At 45.1% G+C, this 26239-nt stretch overlaps 1 protein-coding gene across 3 annotated transcripts in view; it reads right to left on the reverse strand.

The window, feature by feature from the left end:
• Nucleotides 1-716: 716 nt before the first annotated feature.
• The window catches only part of ryk (receptor like tyrosine kinase), a 40938-nt gene continuing 15415 nt past the window's right edge, over nucleotides 717-26239 (reverse strand). The window contains exons 2-16 of one of the 3 annotated variants that reach the window (XM_030082847.1): nucleotides 22657-22778; nucleotides 22405-22504; nucleotides 21955-22086; nucleotides 20261-20323; nucleotides 19578-19716; nucleotides 18187-18287; nucleotides 16623-16706; nucleotides 15174-15299; nucleotides 10612-10698; nucleotides 9010-9079; nucleotides 7735-7867; nucleotides 5824-5933; nucleotides 5582-5741; nucleotides 4184-4320; nucleotides 717-2017 (exon numbers count right to left, since the gene is read on the reverse strand). In XM_030082847.1, coding sequence (XP_029938707.1) covers nucleotides 1906-2017; nucleotides 4184-4320; nucleotides 5582-5741; nucleotides 5824-5933; nucleotides 7735-7867; nucleotides 9010-9079; nucleotides 10612-10698; nucleotides 15174-15299; nucleotides 16623-16706; nucleotides 18187-18287; nucleotides 19578-19716; nucleotides 20261-20323; nucleotides 21955-22086; nucleotides 22405-22504; nucleotides 22657-22778 — 1676 coding nt within the window. In that variant the 3' untranslated portion in view covers nucleotides 717-1905. Of the gene's footprint in view, nucleotides 2018-4183; nucleotides 4321-5581; nucleotides 5742-5823; nucleotides 5934-7734; nucleotides 7868-9009; nucleotides 9080-10611; nucleotides 10699-15173; nucleotides 15300-16622; nucleotides 16707-18186; nucleotides 18288-19577; nucleotides 19720-20260; nucleotides 20324-21954; nucleotides 22087-22404; nucleotides 22505-22656; nucleotides 22779-26239 lie in introns of all 3 variants that reach the window. The other 2 variants (XM_030082846.1, XM_030082848.1) reach the window with 2 other exon arrangements.

Consider the following 26239-nt stretch of genomic DNA (forward strand, 5'->3'; position numbering starts at 1 on the left):
CAAAAGTGGAATGAAGGACAGTTACAAAAACAATGGTCAACAATCCATGTTTTTTTTACTTTGTACTTCAAGAATTGAGTCTAAATGTTTTAACTAAGATAGAAGAAGAATCCCAGCAATAAAGATAAAATGTTGAAGACGGTTATTGGAGTATAAGACAAACAGATGGAAAAAGTCACATTCTATTCTTCACAGCTATCTGTGCTCCCAGACCAGATGCTCTGCGAACATATTCTCTAATTCATTTTATCATCTCGAATTTGACATTTAATCTGGAAATACATAAACAAAAAAACCACCACTGACCTTGTGAAAAGAAGTCTGGACTCCCAGATTTAACACTTTTAAAGTCTTTTGCCTTCATTGATCTTAAATTGTGATCTGATTTTCTTCAAAGTCACCATAAAGACATTATGTACCTGGTGTTGCACAATTTCCTCTCTCCTGAACACATCCCTGAGTACACGCCTCCGTGGCTCATGAAGCCCAAAGATCCAACTGCAGTTCGGAAATAAAACACCTGAAGAAATCTTTACAACCGTTTGTTTTTCAGCTGTATGAAAAAGAACAAAAAAAAAAAACTGGCACCACGTGGCGGAATAAAGCCACCAACAGCATTCTGAGTACGAGAAGAAACTCAACTGAAATACTGGAGCTTTGGGTTTGTCTTTGGCCGTTTTCTCTGTGAAAGAACAGGAGACGCGATGGAAACAGGAAAAGATTTGTGTCTTTTATTTCACTGGGCCTGTAATGTGACCGTAATACACCACTGTACTGGGACAGACTGTGGCAGTGGAAACGAAGTGTACGAAACAAAAAAAAGAAAAGAGAAGAAAAGGGGGGAAAGAAAGAAGGCGCTAGCATTCAATCGACAGTGTCAGAAACCCAGACGTGGTTTTGAAATCATGGTGAAGTAGGTAGCTTTGCAGAGCTGACGTTCAGCTTCTGCTCTGCAGGCGAAGAGTCGCCAACGGCTGAGAATCCATGAATTCAGACATCGTTCATCTGACCCCAAAACGAGGGAGGAGATGGAGCGAAAGCACGCCGACCTCCTGAAGTCAGATCGGTGCGTTTTCCACACTTCTATTTTTAAAGACTTAAAAAAAAAAAAAAAAACAAGTTGCTTTGAAGTAAACAAACAGCCAGAAAACAACAAAAGTTGACAGTTTTCTCTTTTTAAGAACTCCAGGCTGTGGTGAGTGAACGGCTGGTCCCGCTGCGAACATCCAGTGCAACTGAGGTGAACTTTGGCGCATTTCAAGGTGGCGCCGGAGCAGCGGACGGCGCCGGACGCTGTTCAGAGGAGCCACTGGCGCCGCCGACATGTGGGACGGTCTCTGAAGCTCCTCCGTGCCGCCCGGGGGAACAGCGTACCGTCTGGAGGAACGCCGCCGCGTTTCAGGAGCGTCCTCTCGTACCGAGCTGACTGACTGCAGTTACACCGACTGGACAAAAGAGGGCCGTGACGTCTACTTTGGTACCTAAAACATTGTGCTGAGGAGTTACTCTCACCCAAAACAAACCTACAATTTACACGGTCTCACTACACTGAAGGGAAACTGTAGAAAATACTGACGTCTCAGAGGCTCAAATGGTTCCAGGGCACGAAAACGTCCATAAACGAGGATGTGTTGCTCAAACTGTTCAGATCCTCTTGATGAGGGCAGGGCAGCGCCAACGAAGTCTCTACATGCTTTCCAAGCACAACCAGCCATGTCCCCACAGTCCTTTTACACTGCTATGCTGTAAAAAGGTATTAAAACTATATAAAAACTCCAAAAGAACTGTACAAAATAAAATCGGCAGGTTTAAGTCTGATCTCGCGTCTGATAAGGCACCATTTCGCGGCGTGGATTCCTCGCGAGCAGAGTCCGAAAGCCCTCCGCGCCGCCGCCGCCGTCGTTTTCAGACGTAAGCGCCCAACGCTGCGTGAAACTCTGTGAGACACTGAACCAGCTGCTGGAACTTGGGCCGCTCCTCCGGGTCCAGAGCCCAGCAACAAGCCATCACTGCAAACCTGCCACACACACACACACACACACACACACACACACACGAAAGAGAGGAGATTAAAAATGACAGCCAGGTTCAGATGTGACGGCGCAGTCGTGGCGGATCACAGAGAGGGTCCTCGTGAATCCATGATTAGTCCGTTTGAGCAGGAGAAACAAAGTCTCAGGACTAAAAGACGCAGGCTGGCAAAAGACGGTTAAATTAGAAAGCTACAGATCCGACGTTTTCAGGAGCTTGGTGTGTAGCTGTGAAACTTTTTGAAACAAACACGCAAAAATGATGAGTTTTTACTTAAAAAGTCTGATAAACGGGGCCTTGGATGTGATGGTTGCAGTTGAAACGAGGGGCTAGGAATGCATTACGCCGTGTGTGTGTGTGTGTGTGTGTGTGTGCGTGCCCTCAGACTCGGGTCACGGTTCGGACCTCAGATATGACCAGACCGGGTTGTCCAGCCTCCAACAGGAGCTGCCTGCGCCGCACTGATACAACAGGCCGAGATGTAATCAGGTGTTTAATCAGAGGCCGACTTAAATTCTGCGACTTGCAGTATTTTGGAAAAGGAAGCGTCTCCTCAACGCCTATTGTGCCCCCAAGGAAACCCTGCTCAGTGATTTAACAGAACAGGTAATTTCCTCCGTTTCCGTTTATTATCCAACGCAGCACACCTCTAGTTCTGCTCAGAGGAGGGAGAGGGAGAAGGTGTGTCAGGAGTGTGTCCGGGCCTTTATCCTACACCTGGAACCAACGACCAACACACACAAAGCAACTGCGTGTCCGCTGGGACAGAATCTGGACTGGACTTGAGCTCTGAAGGCAGAACAAAGCGATTATCAGACTGATTAACTAAAACCTGACAGCCTCCACGTCCACATGGACGTTCTAGTTCCAGAAACAAGTTGATTCTGCTTTAAAACGACCTCGTAAACACCCATTTCCAAATGAAAAAGGATGATTCTGAATTAAACTTCACTCTGAATAAAGAACTAACATTAATTCTGATTAATGAAGTGGCTGGTTCATTTAGATTTGAAATGGAATTAAATAATTCCTCGATCATAATTACAATCAACCTGGCTCTTAAACTGAAAGAGACTTGTTCCAGAGACTGGTTTTTGTTTTTTTTAAACATTACACCAAACACAAACCCAATTTAAAATAAGATACACGTAGGGTCTTTCTGAACTCGGCACACACAAAAAACAAGTGGATTTGGAAAAGTCCAAACACACTCATGCAAGAGGTTTTGCTCATTAAAAAGAGGCCATAATGGTGCAACTTGTTGACAAACATTTGTTCAGCAGTTTATGGTCTGTTTTTATAAATGGGGGGAAAAAAATCTGATAAATGTGTTGAAATGGAGTTTTGTTGTGGATTCAGTTCCTAAAGTCTGAGTCTGGTCTCAAGAGGATTCAGTGCAGTTTGAAGAAGCTGAGAGAAAAATTCAGTTTTATAAATTCCAGTTCAGTTTAGACGAGTCTTTGTTAGATCTGGGAAATTAGTTACAGGATGTCAAGTCTCGAGTCTGAGAGCATTTTTAAGACTCCAGGTCGGCTTTGATTCTCTGTGTCAAACTTAAATTTGAGACTAGATCTGAAAACCAAGATCAGCTTGAAAAGAGCCACAAACTCCTGTTTTGTCACTGCTGAAAAACTAACAATGTTAATACTAGGGCTGAACGACATGGGCAAAATCTCATATCTCGATATTCGTGCCAGATATCTCGATATCGATATGATATATTACAATGGATTCAGTGAAAGTTAAGCATTTTTCAGAAAAATAAAAACATCATAATACAAAAGGATGTAAAAAAAAAATGCAGTTTTATTTAGGAGAACTCACTGCCACGACCACCAAACTCGTCTGTGCAGATTCTGCAGCCGCCCTCTGCCATCAGCTGTCAACCAGTAAACAGGTTTGCGGTCGGCTGGCTTTACCTGTGCATGGAGCTGACATGCAGGGCGAGCAGGGGAAATCCTGATATTGTTGATTTTGAGAAACTAATGTCCTGAATGTTCATATCGCGATATCGATATGACAACGATATATCGTTCAGCCCTAGTTAATACTGTGTGTTCACGTCGGAGGGGAGTTGATAAATGATCTCCACACACACACAGACAGGCGGACTGATCAGTGATTGGCTGGGAGTGGCGGAGAGTTTCCTTACAGCTCGTCCGGACAGTTGATCGGCTGCGCTATTCTGTAGCCGTCCTTCAGGTAGGCAGACATCTCAAAGGGGTCGATGTCGACGTACGGCGTCTGACCCAGGGTCATCAGCTCCCACAGCGTCACGCCAAACGCCCACTGCCAACACACACAGACACACACACACACACAGACACACACAGACACACACACACACACACACACACACACACACACAGACACACACAGACACACACAGACACACACACACAGACACACACACACACAGACACACAGGTTTATTCTGAGAACAAGTGTTACACAGAATAACCGCGGAGCAGACCACTCAAACACACAATGTTCCACACAAACAATGGGAGGAAATCATGTTGAGAAATATATTTGCAGAAGTAAATCGCGGCTCCTGATTTTTCTGAACAGACTTAAATTATAAACAATAGCGTGGGTGATATGTTTAAGACGGTTAAAACGGAGCGATGCCATTTTTTAAAGACGCTGACAGCAAATGTCGACCCTGAAACAGTTTTCAGGAACCCTGCTAATTTTCACGTGAGCGTGAAAGAGGCCAGCCCACACCGTCCTGCCGATAACCAGGCAGCCGAACACAATGGAAACTCCCCGAAAACAACAACTGTTTGTCGTGCGGAGTGACGGCCTACTAACGGGGTGACACTGGACCTCACCAGGAAGTGCAGGGACTGATTAAGAACAGGGGGCAAGGCGGTGTGAAGGTTTCTTGGGAGGAAGAACGTGCTGCACAGTCACCCACCCAGTTCCCACGTCGGCAGTGCCAAACGTTCAAAACGGCTCCGAAAAGAGCGATTTGCAAAAAAACCTGGTATCTGAAGCACCGATGAATCAGGGTAGGGCGTATTTCTGTGTGTAACGGCGGGACTTGTCTGGTCTCCTCCTGAGAGTCGGTGCCAGGCCTGCGTGAGCTCCTGGAGCCGCCGGTCGCCGTGAAAACAGCGAGGCGCTGAGAGGAATGCAGGGGGGCGGGGGGCGAGGCCGGCTGCCGTCTGAGCGCCGTCTCTCAGGATCCGTCAAGCTTCCCGCACGACTCGGCGGCCCCCGCCCAGCGGGCCCGGCGCAGGAAACAGTGAAGAAGCGCGCGGCATTGAACCTCCCTTCCTTTTGACCCGACGCGTCGATCGAGAGTCTAAGAATGGATCCAGCACAATCGGTGCCATTTCCTGAATCCACTTTATCTCCCGAACATGTATGAGCTGAACGAGGGCTGAGCGTCATCTGCACTCAAGTTCCAGAGTGTGTGTCTATCTGCCGTTCAGGTAGGGGGGTGTATACGTTTTCCGTGGTCATCTAGTGATTTCACAGAGGATTTCTGCTTTTAAGCTTTTTAAACCGATCTGTAAGCCGCCTGTCCAGCCTGCTCTCTTACCACGTCACTGGCGCTGGAGAAGTCGTTGTTGAGCAGACTCTCCAGAGCCATCCAGCGGACGGGCCGGTTCTCGTTGTCCCCCAGACAGTGGTAATCCATGGGAAACAGGTCCCGGGCCAGGGCGTTGTCTGTGATCTTCACCTGCATGCTGTCGTCGATGCTGTAGGCCGGGAGGGAAACGTCTTTACGTCCAGATCAAATCGGGTGAGAGAGGCTACAGGAGGAGGAGGAGGGACACTCACACACAGTTTCGAGCGGCCAGGTCTTTGTGGATGACCTCCCTGCGAGCCAGGTAGCTCATTCCACACGCGATCTGGATGGCCATGTAGACCAAGTCTTGCTGAGAGACCGCCTGACAGGAAACAGGAAAAAAAAACAAATAAAACAACACACACAAAGTGTGTTCTGGACTTTAATGAACATTTCATTTACTGGAATATAGGGTCAGATCGGATCAGCTTTCCCATTTATGACGACGTGCGTACGTGGCACAGATTTCTCATCACAGTAGGATCAATTATTCCTGTTCTGCTGAAATTACTTGTCGGCTCGAAGCACACACAACCCTTCTCCTGAAGGCCTGGCAAACTGACAGCACACATTTCAGCGAAGAGAACAGCGGAGGCTAAATGTGAGAGGCCTGATTGAGACAGGTTTCGCTTGTCACTCCTCAGCCAGGTACTAATCATTTACACCCGATCTGGAAGCTCTGCAGGAGGCCTGGTCCAACTTCATATCACCTCTTTCAAAGCGTCCCTTTTTTTTCTCTTAATAGAAACACTGTTTCATGCTGTTCTTGAAAGGGAGAAAGAGAAAAAAGGTAATTTTTTTTTAAGGGGGTGTATTTACGTCTGAGCACGACCGCAGATGTGACGGAAAATACAGACAAATGTCACAACCTCTCCTTCTCGAAAACTTTGAGGGCAGTAAGCTAACTGACGCACGCCGGCATGCAAGACATTTTTCTGCGAGACTCAGTTGGTAAACGTGCGTAACCTCAGCATGTCGCTGCAAGCAGGGCGAGCGCTGCTGCGTCAGAGCTGCCAAAACACAACAACGGTACACTTCTGTCCATTGTGCAAAAGGTTACCCCAGTACTCAAACGTTAAATAACAATACCACGATTGCTAAAGAACCTGGATGTGATCGGACACGATGCAGAGAGTGCCCCGGCTCAAAGTCTTGTGCAAGTTCAACGTGAAACAAGTCTGCTTGTTCTGAATGAGGGACTGGAGGCAGTCGTTTGGAATCGTTTAATGGGTTGAACAAACCCTCTCGTCGGAGGAAAGGACGAACGCGGCGGCTCCTCCGACACACAGACATCTGAACTCAGTCAGGTGGGGGAAACACGGTCATCTCGAACATTGAGTGCAGTTTGATACGACCAAAACGAATGACTACAAAAAAAAAAAAAAAAAAAAAGCTCACGGTCAGCTCACGATCACGGCTAAAACCTTTGAAACCAGGTGTTCTCGAGACGAGCGCCACGCTGCGGCGCCACGTTTTTCCACTGGAAGCTTCACCTGGCCCCAGTCTGGATGCAGCCCTGCTGATTTATAGCTCCATGTTTATAGCAGGAGTGCAACTTAATGACTATGTCCCCGTCTCCACGATCAGCCAGCAGTACACAACTAAATTGCTGGGGGAAAAAAAATGGAAGGTGCCTGAGAATTTACAAAGCGGTCTTGATGAATGCAAATGGATGTGGCAAGCTCCATCTTGTGACGGTGCGCAGTGTTTGCTACATCTGTGTTTCGGGGGCTGATTGATTGGCTGGATCTGCGGCGCTGGATTTGGCCAGGCACATCAAAGCCTCCCTCTGGTGAAGCTGCACAAAAGCCCGATTGTTTTCACGCTGCAGGTAGAAATCTGCGCCTTGAGCACCGGCTTCATGACTATATCAACAGCGCATCTAATAACAGTGTAAACAGCGGTTACAGGAGCCGCTACTTGGACTTGATTGCACACAAACAAAAAAAAAAAAAAACGTCTTTCAGGCTCGACACCAGTCCGGACTCCAGTTCAAGGGGATTTATTTTAATAGGCTTACCAAACATCTCGGTGCAGGGCCGTACAAGAAAGGCACTGAAGGGAGTTGCCTTAATCGTTTAACAACATGCACCTGAAAGTGGGAGCAGACGCCCCGGCCTCACCTGCGGGTTGTTCGCCTCGGCCAGCTTGCACTGCCGCAGGAACAGCTTGAGGTTGCCCCACGCCATGAAGGGCAGCAGCACCATGGGCTTCTCTCCGTCCTCCGTGCACACGTGACTGATGGGCAGCAGATTCCTGGAGGAGCACAGAAATATTGACAAAGGGAGTGGAAGCTTTGATTTCCACGGATGTGCGAGAGAGAGAGAGAGAGAGAGAGAGAGAGAAAGAGAGCAACGCATGAACAACGGCTTCCAGGAAAACGGTGGAACAAGTCGGCCGGGGTCGTCCCACGGCTGTCACGGCAACCATCTCTGAAGGATATTTTGGGTCAAATCTGCTGAAGCGTCAGTCATTTTGCAGCGAATGATGCATTCTGGGTAACGCTGAGCTTTGAGTTTCAGGTTGAATTTACACTCACAGCTGTGCTGGTTCGAATTCCAGAGTGACATCTTGGTATTTGTGTCTTTTTGAAGCACTTGAAGAATTTTTCTCCTAAACCGTCTCAGTGATTGACAGCGCTTCCTAGAAGTACAACCTTTTGGTGTCAATTTGACTCTACATAAGGGAGGTAAACACATTCTAGTTCATTGGCCAAATTCAGCAAAATTTCATCTTCAGTGTGCAGGACCAGGTTTTTCTTTCTAATGGCGCTGAGGGTACATCATGAAATTGACTATATTTTCATAAAACCAAACAATTACTGAGGAAAATTATTACAATTTCAACTTGAAGCCAATTTTAAAGGCACCTCGTGGTGAAAACATGTTTCCAATGCTGTTTCATCCCATATAATCCCATATAATCGCGTCAAAGCGATGAACTGAGCATCTACAGGCACTGTGAGGCAAACGGCCAGAAACGGCCACCAAACAGGCTGGTTTCAGATATCTGAATTTGATGGGTCATGTTCAGTCTTTTGGTTGCTCTACAGTATTTTGATAACGTTCCTTTGAGGTGTGCCGAAGCAGGCAGAGAGCTAAAACGTGCAGGACCGCGGCCCACGAGGACCGGGTTTGAGCAGCCCTGCTTTAATCCAGGAGACTGTTAATGAAACACACAGCACAACATGAAAATTAAAAACACCTTAAACATCACTACAATGGAAAATGAAAACGTTTATTGATGTAATACTTCTCTCCAGAGTCATTAAACGTTTTCTTCTACCCATATCAAAAAGACAACCGCCTGTCTCGGACACACAAACATTTCATAAGCAGTTCAAAGTAACCTGTTTGTAAAAAAAACTCAAACTGTGATTTGCACATTCATCCACCCACCTGTGATGGAGTCCACGAAGTTTGCAGCTTTCAGTCAACATCATGGTCACCTGCACCTCAGACGCATGGTCTGCAAATTATTGAGCACAGAGAAACTCAATTTAAAAAAAAAAAGTGTAACCATGCTGGATAACTGCTACTGTAACTCTCTGAGCGCCTGGATTATTTCTTTCCTTTCTTTGATTGCAGAATGTACCTGCTGGCAGTCATGTGTCAGTGGGAAACGACAAGGGAAAACCGACTTGTGCCAGAGTGTAATCTGCGTCTGCAGCTTTGCCATCGTCTGGTACTTATGGAAAGCTGCATTGTTCCCTTCCCAAAAGGCGTGTGAGGAGGAAGTAGAGAGTTTAACAACGCCAAAAACTGGCATGAGGATATTGTTCGCATGAGTGGTATCCACCCCTCCCTGAGTAAACACGGCAGAACGAAGGGGTCAAAAGGCAGCTGGCACAGAACGCTGATGAAAGCTGTTAACAAAGAACACGGTCGTCCTGCACACTGACGCCGCTTCCACTGGCATGCAACCCCGCAGCGCGAAAACTCTCACTGTCCGGCTCCAGCGCCTGTTCACACTCGGCCAAGACCATCAGGAAGACGCCTTACAGGAACACAAGCACCGTGTTGAGGTGACACTCAGGTGCGCTCACCGTCGGCATGCTGCATAGCGAGCACCGTGTGTTTTACCTTGTAAAGCACTTTGTGCTACATGTTGTAAGAGAAGTGCGCCATAAATACAATCTGATTTGATCACCCGAGTGTTTAGCTGAACCAGAAATACAATGTTTGCACTTCTGTGCACTTCTGCAACCAGTTCACAGAAGAAGTGAAAACAAATTCACACAGGTCTCTTCAGAAAGACTCACTTTCAATGCGGCGAGCCAAGGTAAAAAAATAAAAATAAAAAATACAATCTAGTGTCTACTTTGTCCTGAACAGTAATAACAACAGGAACCAGTAACAGTGGAAAAAAAACAAAGGCAGAAGTTTTCGGACAATGATATTAAGGTGATAAGCTAATGCATTACACTTTTAACTTTACAGTGTAATGCCGTTAAAGACCAGCAGGCAAAAAACATTAAACAAACCAGAGAACAAAACACTAACAGACAAAAAGGCCGGATGCTGCAGGAACCCACACTGCTACCTCACATCTTAAAGACTGAATAAACTTTATCTGTCATCACACAGGTGGATCATCAGCATCATTTGATTCTCTCAGAGAGACTTCCCCCACAAGACCTGACTTTTCTAGTTGCAGCGGAGAACAAACGTCATCTGAATTCTGTCTGCAGACCTGCTCAGCTACACACCAGGAGCAGAATTGAAAGCTAATGAGTTTCGGCCTTCTGTTATCGACTGTCACGCACTAGAAACACAAACTGTGCGGCGTCGGGTTACTGCAGTGCATTTTCCGACGTGACTTCTCTGTGCGACCTGTTGCATAAGAGCATGTAGACACACTGGGTGTTGCACAGTGACTGGCGTGCTGCACTGTTGACCTGATAACATTACTTTTATTTGTTTTAAGGCGCGCGTGCGTGCGTGCGTGCGTGTGTGTGTGTGTGTGTGCGTAGCTATTGTGTGCCAGAGTTGCACGCATACCCTTCACTGTCTTCACAAAGACCTGCTTCTCCTTGCTGGGGTCCTTCTCATCCAGCAGCACGCCATGGAAGATGCGGCCAAACGTGCCTAAGGAAAAACAGGACAGGTTTTTTGTTTTTAATATTATTATTATTATTTCAGAGAAAGATGCAGCAGCCAGAGAGCCTGAGGTGACGTACTGAAACACGGAAACGTCGCCTCATGCCTGGCTGCTCAGTGGACAGAAGTGGACAGGCATCTGCCTAAACCGCTTTGTCTCTGAGAAGGAATGAGGCGACTTTGGCTGTCGTTCCAAACGGAGAGGAGCTCAGTGCAGCTGAGAGAATCCTTTCACCACTCACAGCGATTCAGAACTACGAACGATGTGGAAAGGCCAAGTGAGCGCGTTCATCATCTCCTTTGTCTAAACTGTCTCAGCGTTGCTCCAGGGTGTTTTTGAGGTAAAATGGCATTTCAGAACATAAACCATCCACATAAACAGAGAGGGGGGAAAAAAGAAAAAAAATCAAAGCCTCGAGGCTAGCCTTGCCTTATGTTTCAACAGGAAAGGAGATGAAGCATAACAACAGGGTTAGTGTTAAAGCGTCTCGCTCCCGCCCTCTGCCTGCTTCATCAAGCCTGTCTGGGCCTGCCGGCTCCCAAAAACAGAGCGGCACTCTGAGTTCGCCGCTCGCAGACATGGCCTTGTATGTCTTCAGCTCGGTGCTTCGTCTGCTATGTTTGTAATGTTTACATTGACTGCTAACGGCAGAGGCCATGATGTACGTGGATGGCCCGCTGAGGTCCCAGTGGCCCGCCACAGGACTCCGCCGGCATACATCCTCCGACTTCAAAACTGTTTACTTGCAAATCGGCTCTAAGTAAACCGAGTAAGGCTATAGTCACGACGCGCTATTCAGAATGAAGAACTACGGCAAATTAGAGCTCACCAGTGACAGGAACTGGAGAAAATATGTAGCAACTTATCAAAGTCAAATATAACCACACCTAGGATAAAATTCAAGCCAAATCACAACAATGACAAAAACCCAAATGACAAGAACGACCAACTCAGAATGAGTAGCTACACCGAGTTAACAGTTCAACTTTAATATCTGCACCAGCTGTAATTGGGTGTAATTAGTAGAAAGCTGCTTTACAGAATCAGATAGTCCATGAATGCTGTGCTCATTCATCACTTGCACTGAATTTCTGCTGGAGGCTGTGGCATGGCTCGGTAAAATAAAAAAAAGGTGAAAGGCGCAGTGATGGCCTGATTCCAAACGCAGCAGAAATGTTATGTACAAATCAGATTCTGTTCTGAAATGATTAATTTTTCAGCTCTCTGACGCAAATCGACTCAGTCTTCCCCTGAAGTGAGGGGAGAGTTTTGCTAAGACGCTTCTGCAAAGAAGCATTGTTATCTGGTAAGTTAAAAAAAGAAAAGAAAAGAAAAAATATTAGAAAGGAGGGCACTATTAACATATCAAATTGAAGCAGCAATTATAAACCATTGAAGGACGTCAAGTGTCATTTCAAAACAGAACACCCACACTTGTCTCCTCCATTGTGTGGGATTCGCCCTTGGGTAACTATTACATCATTCAACACACGCCGTACTCAAACCGAAAAGTGGGCAGATCTCCAGGGAGTGAAGCGCAGTCGTGTTCAGTACCGGCGCTCACTCCACACCGCCGCCAAGTCGCTTCAAAAAGCATCTAGCGTCAGGAAACGATGCGGCGGCGGAGCCGAATCGAAAGCCCAATCACCGGTGTTGATCTCTGACAGAAAACCAGAGAAAGACTCAAAACTTCGGCTTTCTTGTGGGTGCGTAATACGCCTCAGCAGGAATGAACTCTTGCTATTTTGGGTTGTTGGCAGGTTCTTACTGACACTGATTTGATGAGGCATGCTGGTACTCAGCAGGGAAAATAGACGGCATTCATGCTTACAGATCACTGCCTCAGAGATACACACAATCCACTGCAAATAAGCGAAGAAACAGCTTTTATAAATCGTGTTTTATCACCCGGATGACAAAAACAAAGCACTTTCCAGGGTTTCACTCCTCTGTAACTGTACCTGGGATCGGGTTTGGCTTCGCGAGTCGCGCTCTCCTCACTGGAGAGAAGCTAAAACATCTGCAGGTTTCTCAAACCACTTTCAAACTATGAAACAGTCTCAGCTCACGAGTCCCAACAGCTGCTGCAGGAATCCTGGTGAAATCAGATTTAAGACCTGCAAAGGCCTCACTGATACCGCACGGCCTGCTGTTTAATTCCCGTCTGACGACACGGTAGCCAAAGTCAGGCTTAGATTAATGTATCATGAGAATAACAACAGTTTGCAGCTGTTCCCAGGTGTTCACAACAACGACAAGTGCAAGAAATAAATGATAATGATAAAACTGACTAAATGCATAACTTTGACTGACACATGTGGGTTATCCGATCTAAAACCCAGACGACTGCCGACAGCAGACAGTACAGTTTTATCAGAGAAATGTTGGACTGTTGTTGTAAGACTGAGCAGCACAGAACTTCACAATCAACCCAACAATCACAGATTGCGATACATATTCGCCAGGTGGGTGAGTCAGAGCCCGACGCTTCACTTGTTGCTTACGCACTTTAAAAATGAAACGAAATAACCTCTGTGTGCATTTAACTGTTTTTATGAGAGGAAAAACCCCTGAGAGAAATGTCTATAACACGGCTTTACATCGCATGTGCCTACTGACACAGGCACGCTCTGAATTATCTGTGGAAAGTCATTTTTCTCATTTTTAAAATACTACAGAGGCAGAAGATTAAAGAAGAAAAGTAAAAATCCAAACCAGAATGCAGTGCAATGTATTCAACTTATTAATTCCACAAACTGATAACGTGAAAGGATGATAAAAGCTTTCTGTAGAAAGTATGCATAGTGCAACTGCAGATGAAGAAAAAGATAATGAATCCACAGATACAGCTGTAATTGTGGCGCCCCGCTGGCTCTTCCTCTCACCTTTGATAAGTCGTAGTTTATCAAAAGCATCATGAAATTTGCCAGACTGTCACGACGCCTCCACCTCTAATTTAAAAATAGTCCACTACATGAGCAGCACACTCGCCAGATATGATCGCTGCCTCAGAAATTGTGCACTTCCACACTTTGTGCTGTTGCTGTAAGAGCATCAGCGTGTTCATGCTTCAAAATCAACCTGCAATACGACCGGAGAGCTCCGTCAGCGGAGGATAAGAGAAGGTCAGATCATCATCTTCTGCCTCCATCAACTTCTCTTTCTATTAGAAACAAATCAAACTATTTAAATAGACCTTTCAGTGAAAGAAATGCAGCACAAAAATAAAAACAGAGTGATATCTACCCACATGCCCACGCCCTGCCATTGTTTATACATGTCATCGATAAATAAATAAGGAAATAAAAATCAGAAAATCCTACAACAGGAAAAAAAGTGAATATTCATTAAAAGTCTTATTAAAAGGGAAAATCTTAAGCCTAAAAACAGGAATGTTCTCTGCAGGCCTCAGGCTCTCCACTGCTCCATAAATGTGCTGAAAAGCAGACAATGAAGGTTCTTGTATTAACAATGGGAATGAGTAAAAGGTTGATTCTTGAGGATCTGGAGGTTCATCACGGTTCACAAGATTAAAATAAAGCTGTTACGTCAGAAGGTATGAGACTATTAAGACTTTTAAAAAAACCATTAAAGCGCTTTAAAATCGATCGTAAAATACACGGGGAGCTACTGCGATGCTTTTACAGCCGGCGTAATGTCGTCCTGGTTCTGTCAACACCTGAGCAGCTGAGTTCTGGAGACGAGAGACGGTTCCTCCAGAAGACCAGAGAGCAGGGCGTCGCAGTGCTCAACCCAACTGGAGACAAAGGCATGCGTCTGCATCGGTCCGAGGGAGAAACGGCCAGACTCTGGATAAACTCTTGAGGTGTAAAAAACCTGCTTTAAATACACGCTTCACCCGAGGAATGACACTGAGCTCAGAGTAGAAAAACACGTCCAGGTTCTTCACTTGACCTGATGTCTTTTAAAGACAGCGCCTGTAATTCTGACAAATGTTTCTCTTTTCTAGCCTTTGGATCATTAACTAAAATCTCATTTTGAAAAATTCATTTTTCTGCCATCCATGACGTCATGTATAAAATACAGATACAAAGCTCATCAATTGGCCGCATGTCTTCAGGAAACAAACCAACATACATCTGTACGTCAACAGCACAGTTTGTAAAAAAAAAAAAAAAAAAAAAAAAAAAAAATCAACTGAACAAAACAGTGCTTTTTTTTTATGAAAACGTAACTTGGTTCATGTTTCTTGTTTATTCGTAACAGCACATTTGAAGTGCATCTACTGTACAAACCTGTGGCTTTTTGACTCAAGTAAAATAACATAAAAAATACCAAACCTCCTCTTCTGCAGCTCTGTGTGGAAGAAGTTCTGTTTTTCAGAACATGTTCAGGTTTTAATGCTTACAGACTCTTTGATGCAACTTCTGAGAAGTGTGTGACGAAACAGACTGGGAGCTTTGATTACAGAAGGAAAGCAGAGGCGTGGGAGGGCAAATACCTTCATGTAAAACATCCCGTAGCGTGACTCGCTCCCTGGAGATGGCGATGTCTTTCACTTTGGCTTTGGCCTCCATCAGAGTGACGCTGCGCAGGTCATTCTTCTCGATGCGGAGTGACGGGTAACCTGTTGCAGGGAGAGAGGCACAGGCTCGTTCAAGCCTGATGAAAACACCCACGCGCGAAGCAGCAGGTTCACTTTGCACCAGCCGAATACAAGAAATCACACATCAAGTCTTCGGCTTTCATTCACTTGTTGGTGTTTCTTCATTACGGCAAAGCTTTGCTCTGAAACAAGCACAATCCTTGGCTGAATTAAAAGACTCAAGTTATGTCTTCTGCGTGAGGATAGAGCACAGCCCCCAAACGGAGCGAGACCGAGTCTCTGACGGTCAGCCTGCCTCCAGGAGACGAACATCTTTTAGTCACGAACAAAAACCTGAGCTCGGCCTGTAAGTCTCCTGCAGTAGATTTGTGACTAGAGAAGAAGAAGAAGCCAAAACACACATTTCAAGATTCTGGGTTCCAGAGAAAGTGAGAGGAGGCTTTATCCCAGGCTCTGCTGACACGCTTTAACAGCACTGTAACAGTGAAGATCACTGCTGCCCCCAAGAGGCCACACTGCAAACAACATTTAATTTAATCAGTTTGGAGCAAAGACTGACTTCACTCAGATGAAGTGTAACTCTTCAAAAATGAAGAAAGCCTCTTCTCCTCTCTCTGTAATCTCCTGCAGGATCTGTTAGTGGAAGTGAAAGTTTGTGATCTGACATCACATCAACTCTGCCGTGACTGGATTATCTTACTGTGCGATGGCGACTCTTCTGTTGCTCTCGCTCTCTCTCTGCTGAAGCCTTTGTCCTTATTCACTTACAAGCAGAAAGCCAACATCTCAGAGCAAGGCTGTTCAAGCTTTTCACTGAGGGCTGCTTCTGCACGGCAGAGTGACTGAAACATGCTGCATTTCTTCGATTTGTCTCATTTGAATGAAAATGTAACTGAAAGCCATCAGGGAAACAGCGGTCAGTACAAACAGCTGGATTCAACACCCATGCAAACGTCCATTTCTTCTTCTTCCTTTTTTTTTTAAAGGCTCACCCAGAGCAGTTAGTGGTTGCCAAAGTTTATCTTAAGGGGTGATTACCTCAGTTTGCAGTTTCGAACTTCACTCGTCAGTTTTTACACCACAAACGATGCATTCAGCTCTAATCCCGTTCATTGTTTCTATGAAGCCACTTTCCTTGTAACTCTCTCGGTACGCTCGATTCCCCAGCGGTGTAACTCAGATGTAGGAGGCAGACAATGTGAGCACAAAACGGGTAATATGCATGAGCAGTGATTAAATGCTGGACACAGGAGGGAATTCAAGAATGAACAATATACAGTGTGAGTTTGTACAGCAGAGAGTCGAAGGCCGAGGCCTCACAAGCAGAGCGACACAGGAACTTACTTTTGGTTTCATGAGGGGGAGCACCGGGGTTTTGGAAGGAGGTGGCGGCAAGCTGGAGTATGGGTGCAGAACCGGGGTGATTGTCTGATGAGAGGAAGCAGGAGTGGAGGGTGGGAGAAAGTAAGAAAGAAGTGGTTTGAATGGGCAGCCGGCTCACATATGACAACACCACATGAACCACAGAATGAAAGGAGGAGTCACTGCAGCTGGTCTGCTCATCAGAGCTGCAGCGACACAAGCGTGTCAAAACAATGTGCTCAAGAATATTTGTGAGATGCAGGATGTGTCCTGTAGAGGGCAGTGATGGACCACACTGAAAAGCAGCAGAACACAAGATGCTGTACTTTCTCAGTGGCTCTTAAAGTGACAAAAAATCTCCAATGACCGCTGACAGGATGATGCCTTCACTGTTTAAAGAGGCGACTTTATTTTTTGCAAAGACATATCCAGTATGCATTATATGGACACCTGTACCTCAATGAAAGAACCTGTCAAATACTGAATTAAAATGGTCAGGGTTGTCATGATATAAATTTGAGTATCTAAAAAAACAATTTCTAAAACTGCTTTTTAAGAAGATAATAAAAATGGGATGAACAACCAACTCAATTATACTGATAAATGTTGATATATATTACTGTTTCTATATAAATAAAAAACAGCTGTTCAACAGTAATTTTAAGCATCTTTAACACACACAAACACACACACTGTCATCAACAAAAAAAAAGCAGAAAGAAAACACAAGCAAGTATTTTTCCAGGTCAGGTTCGACTGCAGGTTGTGGTTTTCTTTGACAAGTTCAAGTCTAATTTTGAGAACCACAAGGGAAGTTTAGTCTCAAGCCCCCCAGCAAGTTCTCTGAATGGCCCGCATGAGGGTCTCAGACCCCTGGTTGGGAACCATTTGGCCATCCAAGAGCTTTCTGGCAAAAAGAAATATCTGTGTAGTAAAGCACACTGATTGTATGATGCTGCAGCGCCATGTTTCATGGCCCTTTCTCTTCCCTTCTGCTGTCTTTAAGGGATTAAGTTTGAACAATGCTAAGAGCAAAGCAGGAACTACTTCCACTTGCCATGAATACAGCGAATAGTTGTCAAAAGAGCAAAGGCTGCTGATACTCGACATGGCAATAACAAACAAAGACTCCGCTGGGGGACGTGTGTGTGAGGAGGCACACTGGTTTCCCACCACGGTCTTCATTGACATTAATTCAGGGCTGACCATGTGCCGCCTGCTCAAAAATAACGGAGTGCATTTGCTTCTCTCTCTGCTGACTGGGGGTGACGACTAGCGTGCTATGGCACCAACACATTATTCAGAGTTGTTTGTCACAAGGGCAGAGGACAAACATCACTGCAGGGAGTGTGCTCCTCATTTACAGTCTTATGACACCAGTTTAACGAATCAGGTCACTCATGGCCCATTACTGCATTTGGAAAAGCATGCACATTCGCTGCATGAGAAAAGACGGAAGCAAAATGTCTTTTATAGTGCACATTTCTGTCTCTCCAGGCCTGAAGCGAGCCTACCTGGCGCAGTGCAGAGACATAAGGCGACTTACTGGTGACTGGGGCTGCGTTGTTGGGAGTGTCGGCCCTCAGGTACTGCGTGGTCTGGGTGGACGGCTGAGACAGACCCTGTGAACTTCCACTTTCACTCACACTGAAAGCCACAAGGAGATGAATAATGAAAATATATATGTATATATAAAAAAAAACACACACACACCCAAAGAGATCTATATCTGCTTTCTGCAATGTGGCTAGAATCACAAATGTCAAGCTCCCATGGTTCGGTTATTATGCACTTATAAATGAGTGACTTCAGGTAAAATACTAGAAAGGCAAGAAAGAGACACTACTGCTCTGTCTAACATAAATGAGCTATATTGTAAATTTAACATGCAATGGAAGCTGAAATGAAAATCAAAGACGGGACAGGCTGCTTTCATGTCACATTGACGTTTGATAACTTGTGCATCTGCTTGCATCCCCTTGGAGGAGAGAATAGAGGAAGAAGTGCAGGTTTGAACTTGATCTAATCCGCTCTGTCACTGTTTCTGAGCAGCATTCTGCAGAAGCAACTTTCAGAGTGAATAAAAAAAACAAAAGCTCGCTCGTCGCTTCACGGGTCTGGGGTATAATGGGCCGAGAGACTATCAGTCTCTAACGGTGCAGAACTGATGCTCTTTACTTTAGTCGTAACACCAAATACAAAAAACCATTTCAGGGCAGATCTGTGATGAAAATCCATTTCCAGAATAATTTCTACCTCCAGGAAGACAAAGCGAAAGAGTGGTTTGGAAATGGGAAAGATTTATCACAGGAATAAAGACAGAACAAGAAAACCATACTTCAACAAGAGAGAAGACAAACTTCAGCGACAGCAATGAATCAAAACAAATTTCAAGTCCTTGTCTTGTTTTAGGTTTTACTCTAAATACAGAAGGAAAAAATGTTTCAGAGTTGATAATTTATGATTTCTGCTACGCTGAAAACATAAATCGAGGCACACAAATCCAGGATGTGTTGACATTTTGTTGAGTACTTGAGCCCATGAAATATTGTCGAATGTCATGTGGCCATCGTTTGTGTCGGCAGCAGAGAGGTTAAGGTGAAACACGTTTTACAAATGCAAAATGTATGAGTTTGTTGTATCTTGGAAGAAATATGGACAATAAGTCCAACAATTCAGGATTTGCTTTCCGTGCCAAGTATTTGCACCTGTACTACTTTATCATCATTCAGATAAATGTTTCTGATCTCTGCTAGAAAACAGCAGTTTTTGCACAGATTGAATTTAGTTGATATTGTTGAAAAACACGATAGCTCAGAGCAACAAACTGCCTGAAATATGTTCAAACATGAATTATTGGCAACAAAAACTTAGATTACACAAACACTCATTTGCTGAGGTATAAGGTGCATCTGTTTTGTTTGTTAAGAACCAGACCTGTCCTCCATCTCCACTCTCTTCATGCTGTGCAGGTGCAGGATTGCCAGGATGATGGCCACGAGGAAGATGACGATGCAGCACACGCTCACGCTGATGTAGAACACCTGTGTGGAGGTGGTGGGGGTCGCCACCCCATCTACTGAGACCAAAACAAGGGGCATTTTGATGATCAGCACAAAAGCAGCGGGTAGCACAATATTCTAAATACCAGCGTCACTTTCAAGGTTGTAGCTTTACTGGCTATTGTGTGAGAAAGAGTGGAACTGCTGGTGCACTTAGAGCTAATGGAGGCTCGGGGATGGTGGCGATAGTGCCTGGGATCCAGTGTCCGAGAGCCTTTCTCATGTCCTCTCTGAAAGCCTGACAGGGCCCCAGGTTCCTCCGGCCTATCCAAGCAGAAGAGCGACTGCCCACTAATGGCACTTCGGGAGTCCACTGGTACTCCAGAAACAAAGAGTCCGTATGAATCCCTCCAGAAGAGCAAGACCACTCCAAGAGCCGAGGGAGGGAGGACTGCCAGAGCGCTCCTAAATAACATCATCCTGAAGTCATGCACTTTCAGTAGTTAGTGAACATCTGTCTTATCAAGTCAGTGCCACCTATGACAGACACGCACACACGCACACACACACACGCACACGCACACACACACACACACACACACAGTGGAGATCACTTACAGTCGGGCAATCGAAGAGAGTTGTTGTTGTAAGGAGTGGGAATCTTTGGGTCATAATCTATTCCTGTTCAGAGAAGAAGAGAAAGAAATCATTGGATCAACTCGATGATCAGTTTTACAATCAGTCATTAAAATGGCAAAAGTGCAGATAATTGAGAAATGCCATTTTTCCTTTTGCAGTTTCTCAATAAATACTTAGAGAGACTGAATTTTCCTTCATGTTCTCTGAGAGACAAAGTGCAACAAATCAAACTAGTTTCTAAGTAAAGCTCAACCAGAACACACAGAGCATGGCTTCGACCGAATACATCCTGACAGGCATGGATGAAGTGGCTGCTTCCTCAATGTTCCTTAATGAGCAAAATAAATCTGATCATGCGTCTTTAGCACCTATCACTGGGTTTCATTAAAGGTTTTCAACCAGTCAATCAAATATTTTCACAGACAAAGACATGAGACTTGGAAAATATCCATTTAAATCCAGTGACAGTGAGAGGTAATCTGCCAAAGCAGGGTGGGCATCTCGGTCATCAAGTAGCTTTCAAAAAACTTTAAAAACTTTGAATGTTAGTTTATTTTCTTAATTTATAAGGCACACATTGGCTTACATATCTGCTTTGATGGTAGTTCGAACTTTGCTGAGAGCTCCAAAAAGTATTAAGAGATGAAAAAAGGGAATTTGTGATTAGAAAACATGCATGTTTATTCTCCGCTTCAATGTTAGAGGAACAATCCCAGGAGAAACATAGCTGACATGGGTGATTGGTCAGAGTGCATTCTGAGCAGCACGGCGCAAACAAAGGGTCTGTTCATGCTGCTCATCAGACTCCAGCTTAAAATAAGAATGGAGAAGGTTTTGTTTCCACAAGGCGACACAGTAAGAACCCTTCTGGCCACATGTAATTATCTTCAAGCTATTTCAAAATAGTACCGGAACAAGAAGGAAATACAAAAACCTGCCTCTGCTCCTCCTCTGTGACCCTTCGCAGTATCTGACTCCCCGAAACAATTCGGAGTCTGTAAGTCAGGGATAGTTTTCTGCTCCACTTTAACAGTCTGGACTGAAAAGGGCTCCTCAGAAGTGTCCCGTCAATTATCCGTGCCGTGTCCACCTGGTGAGGCCTGGTAATCTGATCTGGTTAAAGGCAGTCTGGTTCTCGCTCTTAACCTCCTCCAGCTAAACCCGACCTGAGGTGTCCCCAGTGCTCTGTCCTTGGGCCCTTCTGTTTTTAATTTGCTTGTTCACCCTTTGCACTCTATACAGTTTTTGTTTGTTTTTTTGGATGACATAGTTTAAATACACAGATTTTCCAAGAACTACATAGTTCCTAATTAAATAACCTCCTCGACCTAGGACGCTGTTAAACTCACTGCTCACTCAGTTCTCAGTCACCAGATCTCAACCAGAGGAAAATCACTTTGCCAGTTAATTTTGCGCTGAACTATACTGCTCTTTTGAACTGTAACACTGAGCAGAACTCAAATGTTCTCAATGTGTTTGAAAAAAGAGAGGCTGCTGAGCTACAGAGTAATATAAAAAGCTACTTGACTACAAGTAGCTTTGAGAGTTTTGAAAATTGGCTCATGGGCTGCACAGTATTAGGAAACCAATTGATCAGACCCAAGGCATGCTGGGAGAAGTCACTGGGACCAGGATGGACAAACATTTTATGACCTATGGACTGAGGCACTTACTCTTGTTGCACATTTTCCTCCTCTTGAAGTTGAGCACTGTGTAGTTACTGGCATGGATGGTCACGTTGAGCTGCATTGTTAAAAATGCTTCGTCCTCGACTTTGCCCGAGCAGACCATGTCCACTCTGAAGACTGTGAGAAGGGGCACATAAATCAAACAGAGAAAATCAAACTCCAGAGTTGAAATATTTAAGTTTTGCTGACTCACGAAGGGAAAAAAGATGGGCGCCCACTGATCTAATTGATGATATTAGAATTATAATGGCATCTCAAGACAATGACATCTCTTCAACTTAGATAACTCTCCTTATTTATTTATTTAGTTATTTTTACAGTGAACATGGTCTTGGTTTCGCCTCTGGATTGCCTGACTTCACTTTAGTCTACACAGAGGAGGAGGTACTGTGAACCAGAGACATGATCGATCAGAGAGGTAAATGATCAACCGACCGGAGGGAGTACGAGGCATCTCCCCCTGAGTGGAGATGTTGCTCCGTGGCTGGCTGAGAGCAGCAGGGTTGTCCATGTGAAACGCAAGTCTATAGTCCACCTAAAAAAAAAAAAAAAACATTAACTTTTTTTTGGTGCTATTTTCAGACTTTTCAAGGTCATACTGCACGTCAGGTTTGGCCAGTGTGAGGCTCTCCTGCATCTGGCAACAGGACGATGCATCTGGGTGTATTAACGGTCATCGAGGCTCACCTTTGTTTTGGAAAACCAGGTGAAGTAGAGGCTGTTGGTGTCGGTGGGCACGGGCATGTTGAAGGAGAGCGCGTAATGGTTCACCACATCGTCACGTACGTAGTACAGCTCTGCATTTAGACCTGCATGTGGACAAAGCACAGTAAGCTATAACGCTGTAACAGAAATAGCAACATCTTGCGTGTGTGTGTGTGTGTGTGTGTTGGGGAGGGGGGGAGGGTTAATTGAAGGAGATGAACTAACCACATCTGTTTGTACTCGAGGACACTTAAAAGGCAAAATGACCGACTTCAAAAATGAGGCGACATCCCAAACGGGGACTGTCATTTTCTATCCAAAGGGCGTGAAGAACGGCTGAAGAGGAAGGCAGTAAGCTCCCATCCACAGTCTGTCCAACCATTCAGGCTCTGGTGAGCTTTGGAAAAAGCCTCAGCACATGAACACCAGACAGCTAAATGTGCTGCTTGCTCTTCACCGACATTAACAAAGTCAGAAGATTTTTTTTCTTTCACTGACTTTAGCAGCAACAGAAAAAGAATGAAAAACTCTATGTGCTGTTGAAATACCCGACCGTGGCCCAGAGGGCAGAGCTGTGAACCCCTGAAAAGCTTCTGTCTGGCAGAGTGGGGTTATATCTGCCTATCAGTCTTCGAATATCTAGTTTAAAGCGAGGCGAAGAATGTGCCCTGGCTCCCACTACACCCTGGGGCTGTCTCGGAGCCTCAGCTCACAGGCCTTTCCAACACTGGCTCAATTAAAACCATTCTCAGGCGTTTGCCAACTCAGGGAGGAGACAAGTGTTACATAAAGTGGTCTCCAGCAAGCCTAAAGAGACAGACGGCTGCCTTCACTGGAAGCTAATTGGGATGCCCCCCTCCTTGTGAGAAATAACACACAGTACACATAAGCACAGCAGAACTGAGTGACACTATGGGAGAGATTTAGCTTAGCTGGATAATGAGGCGGATCAAAGTATGAAGACTGATGTTTTACCAGGGTTAGGGTCTGCTGAACTCGGCTTGATAAACACACCAAGTTCCAGCAGAAGCATTACAAAAGGTACAAGGTGACAATCTTGAATGTAATCATATGAGTGGCCCCAGCTCATACATCAACGTGTATATAGAAACATATTCAGAATGATGTTGACCATGTGAAATCTCTCTTTTGCAACTGAAGTCACACCCGACTGCGTTCTGTTTGTCTTGACCGGTGATCCAATAGTGTTATGAAACTTGGAAGGATGACAAACAATATGGATGCCAAAAAGATTTAAAACAGTAAGCTGCACAAAGGGGGTGCTCAGTGGCACCCAGAAGTTGCTATTTGTGCAATCCGACTCCCTTTCAAGCTTCTGTCTCGAGTCTGCATGAGGTTAATGTACTCTGGCTGGTTTCTGCTGTGCGTGGGGCAGAAGACCACTGAGTGACACGCTGACATTAACTTCTCCACATCAAGCATTCAAAGCAGTCGAAACTTTCCTCTTCATCGTTTTACAATACATTGCTACAATTTCAATCAACATCCAACATGCACATAAGATCAAAATTCATTTGGAATAAAGTTTCTACTCCTTTTCATTTGTCACCTGAAGCCGAGCAACTTGCACGTTTTTAAGGTTTTTTTTTTTTTTTTCTTCTTCTTCTGCTAAAACCATGTTGATTAAGGCAGTGGGCACTCAGTCACAGTAATAACTAGCCTCCTCATGCTCACCTCTGGGTGCCTCCCTGTGCTCAGCACGTGGCCGTGCAGCCTTAATACCAATTAAAGTGCAGCCAGGCATTAAGGCCCAGCGAGGGGCTGGTGCAACCAATGCTCGGCTCCCTCAGTATACCACTTAACCACGCACTCAAAGTCTAACAGAGTCAAAACTGGAACGAAAGGCAAAGGCAACAACATAACAACAATGTATTTTCAGGGAATCAAAACATGATTGATTGAAATCTCAGATTATCCAGTGATGCCGAAGGTCCCAAACAGATCCAGAGACACATGAGTGCAGTGGCGCTGGGGCGAGTGCCCGGAGGAAAGGGAGAGAAAAGAAACGAGAATATAAAGTGATGAGGAATAATTGGAGTTGTGGTGGCTCACTGAGCTATGTTAATGTTAGCGGAATAAAGAAAAAAAGCACAATGACATCAAAGTGGTTGTTTCATGCTGACATGCACTGGTTTGGGACATGTTGTGTAAAGATGCTGAAACGGAGAATCAACCGCCATGGAAAACTATGACAGATTCCCAGCTTCACTGGTATTTCTCAGTTTCCACACTCAGCGAATCGCATGCTCTGTGCCACTAAATCCTCTGGATGTGCGTGATTTGTCGGCTGAACAATCAGACGTCCGCCCCATTGCTGGACAGCACCAGGCTTATCTGCTGATTAGTGTTTTATCCGTGTACAAGGTGCCACTTCACTGTCATGCGCCCGCCTCGACTCAAATATCCCCGACCCTGTGGCGGTGCCCCGGTCGAGGACGTGGCAACTCCAGCAAGGCGTTGCATGGAATCATGAGGAGCAGTCTCGCTAAAGCAGAGCGGAATGTGTATTAAGGAAATTAAAATACGGTCGAGCACGTAGGAAACCGCGACAGGAAACCACCTGGCGTATAATCATTCCAAAGGAAAGCACAGTTATTTACACATTAACCTGCACTGAGTAGGAACTGCTGCGAGTGGTGCTGGCTCGCCACGGTCGGGTTAGTTTGACACTGACCGACTACTAACCTTAGTTGAGGGTAATGGCTTCAAGAAGTTAATGGGATACATGAGCCTGAAGACACAGGATGCTGAGGGACACCCTGCAGCGTACCGCTTCAAGCAAAACACTTCGTACTTCAGCAACATTTTAAAATCAAATACGGTTTTTGAAGAGTGAAGGAATCAAACAGCATTTAATACTCACAAAATATTTTGACATTTGACTGTTTTTTTTTTTGTAAAGATCAGCTGACTAGTCTTAATTAAAACCAAAATGTAGTAACAGGGATTACTCACTGGGAAGATGCCTACTTTATACCAGACTGACATTCCTCGAACAGCCACACATTATACTTCAGTGCTGTCCTCTGTGGCGAGCTGCTCAGCAGCTTCACCAAAGTACAATTCAAATGTTTTGTTTTGGGACTGTTCTTTTGAAGAGAGAAGAGAAAGAGCATCTTTTCACATCTTTCTGGACATGAAAACTTTGACAGAATGCACTTTTAAAATAGCATCAAAAAGAAAATCAGCCAAATCTATGATTTACAGTTAAGAGAGAAAATCTGCCGTTTCAAGTCAGCGTTCAGTGCTCTGTTGGGCCGTGGATCACGTTGCAGACTTTGAAAGAAGGGAACAAAAGGTGGTAGTGGCCAGGTGGCACAGTCCAGGACAGACACAACAAAGACCCTCTTGTGCAAACGGTCGACACTATCCCTCCCCAAGTCTCCATCCCTGAGTGCTCATGAGACAAACATCGCTACCTTTCCCGGCCTCTCGCTGCGATGACACCGGCTGTGCCGACCGAGGACAGGGGAAAGGAGGACCTGACAAACTATCTGGTACAATCTTTAAACAAAATCAACTAAGCAAATGAGGCTGGGATGTG

Source organism: Salarias fasciatus, chromosome 23, assembly GCF_902148845.1.
Source record: "Salarias fasciatus chromosome 23, fSalaFa1.1, whole genome shotgun sequence".
NCBI classification, from domain to species: domain Eukaryota; kingdom Metazoa; phylum Chordata; class Actinopteri; order Blenniiformes; family Blenniidae; genus Salarias; species Salarias fasciatus.